Genomic DNA, 8,294 nt, shown 5'->3' with positions numbered 1-8,294 from the left:
AACACAAAAACTTACACTTAAAATTTGAGAGAAAAGAGAATATTATTAAATAATTCAAAGAAAATAAGTTAAGTTGTCTTAAAACTAAGTCTAAGGGTACTATTTATAATAATCTAATCTTACTTAACCTAAACTTAGAGTGCAAGTAAAGTAAATTAAAATAAAAAAGTATTCTACCCTAGAATTTTTTAAAGTATAAGAAAAGTAAATTCCTAAACTTAAGCGTACTTGTCTTCCAAATAAAATAAAATTTTAAAAAAATCTGTTATATCTATAATTTCTATGTAAAACTCTTAACTAAATAAGAAAAATATTAAAATTATAAATATACCCATTTATGATTTTTGAGCTTTGATCTTGACTTCTGACGCCCAACCTCCTTTAAGAAATTGTATATTAGACATTCTACATCAAATTCAATGTTCCTTTTACTGTAGTCTCAAGTGAATGTAGAAAGTGGTTAGGACACAAGAATTAGGATAGAGATACCAAAAAGAAAAAAATAGGAGAATGGGGTAGGGAATGCACTTGGGAGTTTGGAACTCATCTCATCATTTGATCGTTAAACATCACTGTTAGCCCAATTATTTGCCAAAATTGTGTGCATGGATTTCTTAGCAAATAAAAACAAGGAAACAACAGAAAGGGGAAACCTAATTGCTTGTTAAAGAGGAAGCAAACTGTAGCGAGGAAACTAGCAGAGTGGGAATGATAGGGAAAGGGAGCCCTACATGTGTGCTGTGTAAAGTTGGTATGGAAACAGCAGAACACTTATTTTTTCTATGTAAGGAATCATGGAAGTTGTGGGGTACGTGGTGCAGTGATTGGAATTTATCGTGGTGTGCCCCCAGTGACTCGAAAGCTTTTTTCCTAGCATGGAACGGGATGGACGTTAGAGAGGGGGACAAGCCATGGAGGATATGTCTTTCTCTGCAATGCTGCGGACGATTTGGCTATTACGCAATGAGGTGGTTTTTAAAGAAAAGCAGTGGGATGCAAGCCAAGCTTATGACCTGTGAAGCTGCGGATGGCAAATTGGGTTAAAGCCAAATGACCGGATATGGTAGGGAGTACGCTGTACATTTATCGACTATTGTTAATGGCCAAAACAACAACGAAAGAAAAGAAGCCCAGGAGAGTTGTCCAAAGGAGTCCACCTTCTGCTAGATGGATGAAGTTCAACGGCGATAGGGTGGCTAGAGGTTGCCCGGGTTCGGCGGGCATAGGAGGGGTAATGAGAAATGAAAAGGGAGAGGCATAAAGGTTACATTTTCTAAGTCGATTGGCGAAGCGGATGCCAATTTTGCTGTTCTGCTGGTTATAAAGGAAGTTTTTACTACTTTTGCTGATTCAAAGTAGGCTGACACGCATGCACTCTTGGTGGACAGTGACTCCACGAGTTGGCTCCCTGGCAGCACAGAGTTTGGGTTCTAAGAATCGAAAACTTGAAAAGAGAGTAAGTAAATGGGAAATTAAACACATACTTGGGAGAGCCAACGAGATGGCGGATGAGCTGGCTAAGGAGGGGGTTTGTAGGGAGTTTGATCTATTAAATGTGGTACATTGACATGCTTTTACTTTTTGATGGCTATAGAATGATTGACATATCCCCTGTTTCTTATGGGAAGTCTTTTTGTTGTTGTCACTTTCTCATTGGGGTTTCTGGGTTTAGTACTAAACTAGCGGGTTTGGTTGTGAGATTTGCTCATTTCGTGTTGGTATTTGAGGTCTGTGCTGTAGTTAGTGTGTACTACCTGGTGCTTGATTTACAAGGTGTGATACAGAGGAAAGAATTCAGTTGGAGTGTAGTCTCCTAACCGTGCGCTCAGGTGGCTTATCTTGTTGTGTTTATACTTGCTGTTGTGCTCTTCTATGCGTGGAACTGCGGTTTATGTCCATATGCAGGAAGAGATTGCCTTGATTTACAGGAGGCATGTGGAGCTGGTTTCTGCCATGTTTTCTTTCGGCTGGTGGTGGTCCATCCTAAGTGCTCTGTGAGGCTACTGTATCATTATGCGGGGGTTGCGGTAGGATGACAGTTTTTGTTTCTCTCTGTTTACTGATGGCTGGGAATATTTTTACTGAGTGGATGAGTTCTATTGGGTTCGAAATTTTTGTCAGTGTGAATAGATTGTGTAGGCAGGGGTATAGTGAAGTTTTGAGGTCTTTGTCCAAGATGTGGCTTCGAAGACAGGAAAACTTCTTTTTGTAGCCCAGGGATCCTCTCCCTGTTTACTGGCAATGAAATCTAAACTTTCAAACAAAAAGAAAATTCATACCACTGCATAGAAAGTGTCTGTTTAATCTTCTTTTTCTGTTCCAATACCTGCTCTCTTCCATCATTCATCCTTTTCCCTTAAGCAAGATTCAATGCTATAGAAAGAAAGCCCGACTTACCTCACATCAATGATACAGTGCATGAAGGGACTCAGGAACAGAATTCTTCTTGCATTCTATAGCCAAAAAGCAAATATCACTTGCCGAATCGTGTTTTGAGAGATTAGACTTGAGAAAATGTTGAAAACTGAAATCATATGGAATTATAATAAGAAGTGTGTGTAACTATTATACTTGGAGTTGAAAAGCACTAGTGGTAACTCTGTTCTCTGTCAATTCTGGGTTACCAAACAATGGTAGACTTGTAGTAACAAATAATACCCCGAGAACAACATTAAAAGCAACAATCTTGATATTCAAATCGCATTCGAAAGGATCAACAGTAGAGTTGATAGAACCACAAAATATCCTACACAACTTTAAGAACAACAGTCAACAGCAACTTTCCTTGCTTTTCAGAGCAGAAGAAGCAAATTTCCATCTAAGAACTATTTTCTGTCATCAAATACGCATAACTAGTAACTACCGTATCTACATACAACAAAAAGTGAACTTAACATCATCATCCTTTGTCAACTACCCCTCACTTCTTTGTCTTCTTTGCCACCTTCGCCTTATCCCCAGACTTCAAATCCTTCGTCTTCAATCCCTCAGGGGTCTTAACCTGACTCAAACGCTTCAATTTCAAGCCCGAAACCGGCTTCTTCACTTCCTTTTTAGCTTTCTTGAGAGCCTCTGGGGTCTTAACCGGACTCAGCCTCATGGTCTTGACGCTTTTTGCAGATACCTTGTTTGCAGCCTTTTGGGATGTTGAGGCCTTCTTCTTGGCAGCACCTTTCTTTTTCTGGGTCTCTTTGATCGCCAACATGAGCTTTTCCGTTGAAGAAATCTTGTAGGAATTCTTGACCTTCACAAGCTTCTCGGATTTCACGAGCTTCTTCAGCTGAACAGATAGCAGTTTCTTGAAATTCGAGGGCAGCATTTTGTTGTACTTGTCCTCAATGATTTTGGCTATCGCTGGCTGGCTTGACCCTGTCCGGTCCCTGAGCGTCGATATTGCTTCACAAATCATCTGCAATTACAAAACACAAAATCAAAAGTCAAAACCCAGAAAAAAGAAAAGACTTGAAACTAAGATTGATGAGCACAAAGAAGATGAAAACAGGGGACCTCAAGGTAAGGAGGATGGGGAGAAGAAGGGGAAGAATTGGAGGTTTTGGTTCCCTTCCTTGTAGAACCAACTGTTGCTTTTGCCATTGTTTCTGAGAGAAGGACAGATTGGAGCAGCAAGATGAAATGGGAATCGAGTGATTCAAGTTTCCAATAAAAGTTTCAATTTCAAAATTGTTTTAGGCGGGATTGTTTGCAAACCGTGTGGAGCCATTGGATTAGATGGTGACAGGGTTTTCTTCTCCCTCTTTTTGTGGGGGATTTTAGTCATCTGAACCCATTATTATCAGTTACATACGCATTACGACTTGTGAAAATTCAGTCGTGGTCTCGTAGGTTTAATGGGCTTTGCGTAAAAGAATAATACGGGGCAGCTTGGAATTTGGATATTGTCACCTGAAAAACACAATAAAAGAGAAACATCAAGAAAAACATGGCCTAACTATAAAATTATAGACAGATTATTACTCAAATCCAAGGTACTTGAATACCCGTAATAATTTTTAATCTAGAAATGAATATGTAAGCAAACAGAATGAGTTGAATACTACTAACATTTAAGCTATACAATAATATAATCTTTTCTTACATTATCTGGTTGGGTTATGCAATTCGTTTTGGTACATAGGCTTATAGCAATTGTATTAGATCAATATAAATGAAAACTTTGGGGGATATTTTGTTTTTCCAAAATGAATATCCACCACAATATCATCCCCAAAGCTCAATCCTCTTGCCCGCAATGCACTAGGGGGACGGACGTTTACTTTTTGGTCCCATGCATGTTTATGGAAAAGATTAAGTGACGGCAATTGTCAACTTATATTGACGACTAGGTTGAGATTCCTCCCCAGATAAATAAATAAAAACAACCTAGTAAGGAAGCAAGCTTAATTAATTTGGGCCATGACCACATGCGCCTAAACCCAAACCTCCTCCTCCAAGCAATATATACCATCATTCTTCAATAATGCATCACATGGATGTGCATTAACAGCATCTTTAATCCTAAAACTTAGTTTCAGTCATATGAATCAATGCCTTCCATGAGTACGAAATATAAAATAAAATAAAATAAAAGGCACGCAACAAGATCTCTGTTATAATCGATTCCCAGGTCCCCCCCTAGATCTGACTATTTTCGACCTTGGTCACTCTTAAAAAATTTTATCTAGGAACTTTCCACCTCACACCTCAAAAAAGGAACCATTAAAGCAGAGACCGTGCGCTTTCGAAATAAAATCAGGTATGGATGCCATGCAAAGATGCTCAAAGCATCTGCCATTTTGTTAACAAATTTTGAACAGTAGAGAGATGGCTAAAGGTGCACCGAATAAGGCAAAGTGGACGTTTGCATGGGCAATTGACAAACAAAAGATTGACATATGGAAAATTACAGATCCATCTATTTTTGCAGCATCACTAAGAACACAATGAACAGATTAGCTGAAAATTACAGATAAGAGTGAAAACACAAGCAAGATTTCTTAATTTCGTAATTAAAAATGAACCTTATTTCTAGCTTTGGCCTTTTTCTGGACACCTAATTCAAGCAGATTACATACCCTTCTAGAAATTTGGTAATTAACCCCTAGTTAGCTAGATAGATGAGCAACATAAATATTACTACAACACAAACTAAAAGAAGCATTTCTTTGGGTGCGCTTAGAAGGAGCTGAAGGAGGCCGAAAGCAATAGAAGAATGATAGAAGCTACGAGCTTCAGTTTCAAACAGTTGGAGCAGCAGCCGACTCGGAAGATGGAGGGTTCTGAAAGCTATATGGGAAGTAAGGAACCTCTTCGTCCGGTGGCGAATAAACCGCACCTCCCATCACTACAGGCTGGTCCCTAGTAGGCCCCTGCGGTGTCTGACATGCATTGCAAGGTGGTGAAGGCATCCAGAGCAGGGTGGACGGCACCCAGAGCATGGTGGAGGGCATTGGGGCACGGTGGCGGAGGTGGTAAAGGTATCGGTGGTGGCGGTGATGGCGGTGGCGGTGATGGCGGTGGAGGAGAAAGCGGAACAGGCGTGGTGGGCAGTTAATCACAGGGGGTGGTGACGGTGGAACTTCCGGTCTGCAAGAATTGCATTTTATTTCTTCTTTGGATGTTGTTGTTACAGTTGTTGATGTGGCGGAAGGGAAGGCAAGCAGTAAAGTGAAACCAGCGAGTAGCATTTGCATGGGATACGCCATTGCCATTTTTGGAACTCAACGATCAAAGGAAAAAAAAAACCCTAATAAAAGCTTGGAGACTAAGGTTAATCAGGGCATATGAAGAAGGAAGAGGACGATAGTGAGAGGAAGACAGAGGCAAAGGAGTGCATGTGTATTGGTGGCCGCAGCATTGTTCATATTTTATCTTCTATGGCACCATTATCAAAAGAAATAAAAATTACAAAAAATAAATTCCAAAAAAACACTAAAAGTGTAGTCTCCTTCCATCCACGCTTTCGCTAAACATCAATTTGGCCATATCGCTATCAAGCCATAAAGAAAACCAGGGATCAAAAACATTTGTAACACAGTTAGAAAATTATTAGGAAGAACAAGGTGCTGGCTTTTATGCCAAAATTGTTACTATCGTGCATAGCACAACTATATATAAGGTGATTAGTGTAACATTTTAATCTAAAATGTGCTATTTACCATGTTTTTTAGGGTAATTGAGAACCGTAAATGAAAGTGATAAACATATCTTTTGATAAAAAAAATAATATTAGACTCATTTAAAATATGTGAAAATTGAAATGATATTGAAAGGTTTAGACAAACAAATGTTAGAAAAGAACAAAGTATGAAAAATGGACCACACTAATTGGTGGCTACCCATAACTCAATCCTGATGATATCCGTGGTGTAAGTTGATGGAATTCTGCCACCGACTAAGCTAATTATTGAAAGAAATGAAGACACTTGCCTTTGGTAAAGTAATTTCATATCATCTCCTTTCTATAACCGTAAGAACACAAAAATTAAAAAAAAAAAAAGCAAAAACAAAAACCAGTAGGCAAATAAATTCTTTGAACAAGACAATCATTGTTTCCTTTATTGGAATCTTTACACTTTTGTTTTTGTTTTTTTTGTTTTTGGCCAGATTGTAATTTTTCAACTCAAGCATTAATACTTTGTTTTTAGGTACTGACTCAAGCATAATACAGTGCAGTAGATTGGAGGCATGCAAAGTTAAAACGGTACAAGTTAATTTCATGGATATTGGGAAGGTCAAATCTTAAATTTTCAGCTGTCTAATTAAAGATATAAGGTGGCTGCACCTTAATTTGATTCTTCCTCGACGACGACGTCTCCTTGCCTAGTTTAGGTAGCTGGGCTTTTCCCAAGCAGATGCTGTACAAAAAAAAAAAAAAAAGGGAGCCATTGAAGATTCACATTCCAACTTTTGAGGTCGCATCTTTTCTAGGATCAAGGAATTTTGGGAGGACCAACGAATTTCATGATCTGTTTTTAAGGAACATTTCCCTCGCAGTTTTTTTAATTTTAATTTTACAGTTTTTTAATCACAATGAAATTAAGTAATTATGTAAAGATTTAGTGAGTATAAATGTGAACTTTATATAATATTTTGATAAATTTTACATACAAAAGACAAATTAGATAATATTTCGTATTTTGGTATCAATTCTGGTCTCTCAAGTTTTAATAATAAGATGCTATATTAATATCATTATTAATCTATAAAAATAATTAGTGATATTTTTATATTTTTTGTGAAAATTCAATATTTTTATCCAACAAAATGCAATGTATGAAATTCATTTATTATATATTATATTTTAACGTAATCTCTTATTGACTTTTTTATCAAACAAATTGTAATTTTGATCGCTATTTTTTAAAATATTACACATTATTAAAATTTTTTGAAAAACATGATTTGAAAATTTTGTAATTTAAAATTCAATAATTGAAATGTTATTTTTAAAATTTTAAATTTTTATTTTTAAAATCTTTTTTCTATTTTTTTTAACGAGATCAAGGCAAGAGAAATAATTCGCCCAACAGTGGCCTAACACTTTGTTTGACTTGAAGCCTAAAGTAGAGGCCAGATGTTATGTACCGGTCAGTAGTCATTAATCTCATAATGTAGAGGATGTCATGGTTCACAAGAAATCATGAATTCGGAAGATATAATTTTAGAGAAAGCAATGAATCCCTTATCAGTTTTATATTTGGGAGATCCTGCGTTTGTTAGAGAGGGAAAATGGAAGTGAAATCAACAGAAAATTAAAGAGAGGTTGCTTGAAAGAATAAAGGAAGCACAGAGGTGAGGAGAGAAGAAACGGGACAGCTTGCCCGCGATCTGAGCAGCGAGAGTGAACGCCACGAACTTGCAACGTGATTAGAGAAAAAGAGAAATTTTTGGGTGGGGAATGAAAGAAAGAAAGCGAGCGGAGAGAAAAACAATAAATCACGTACTTGTCTCATGACCTGTGACTTAATCACTTTAAGTGACTAAACGATGTGTGGGAGACACTCTCCCAACACCAATAAAATTTATTATAAAATGCAAAATATTAAGAAGAAGTGACCTTTTAACTTGGACAAAGTGAATATAGGTTTAATCCCAATCCCAATTTGAGCAAGTAGCCAACCTTTCTTCCATGCTGATAAGCTAACATAAAAAGAATTTTCAAACTGCATACTAAATGCTATAGATGTTAATTAATTACCATTATGCTTGTAGTACCTTTCCTTTGAAGTTTGAAGGATGGTTTTAATCTTAGGTGGCGTTTGGTACATTACAATGCAATGTGATTACAGGTAATG

At 37.3% G+C, this 8,294-nt stretch overlaps 1 protein-coding gene across 1 annotated transcript; it reads right to left on the bottom strand.

Moving 5' to 3' along the window:
- Positions 1–2,671: 2,671 nt before the first annotated feature.
- LOC110414145 (uncharacterized) lies at positions 2,672–3,768 on the bottom strand. The gene is made up of 2 exons (XM_021425211.2): positions 3,508–3,768; positions 2,672–3,409 (listed from the first exon to the last, which is right to left on the bottom strand). Exons 1-2 carry the CDS (start codon positions 3,592–3,594, stop codon positions 2,921–2,923), a joined length of 576 nt encoding a protein of 191 aa, XP_021280886.1. The 5' UTR covers positions 3,595–3,768; the 3' UTR covers positions 2,672–2,920.
- Between the last annotated feature and the right edge of the window lie 4,526 nt (positions 3,769–8,294).

Source organism: Theobroma umbraticum, unplaced genomic scaffold, assembly GCF_002168275.2.
Source record: "Theobroma umbraticum cultivar Fairchild unplaced genomic scaffold, ASM216827v3 scaffold_4.1, whole genome shotgun sequence".
NCBI classification, from domain to species: domain Eukaryota; kingdom Viridiplantae; phylum Streptophyta; class Magnoliopsida; order Malvales; family Malvaceae; genus Theobroma; species Theobroma umbraticum.
This window is presented reverse-complemented; position numbering and strand designations above follow the sequence as displayed.

Coding starts and splice junctions, on each gene's coding strand:
- LOC110414145 (XM_021425211.2), bottom strand. CDS start 3,594: ATGGCAAAAGCAACAGTTGGTTCTACAAGGAAGGGAACCAAAACCTCC. Junction 3,410..3,507: donor CCCATCCTCCTTACCTTGAG/GTCCCCTGTTTT, acceptor TTGTAATTGCAG/ATGATTTGTGAAGCAATATC.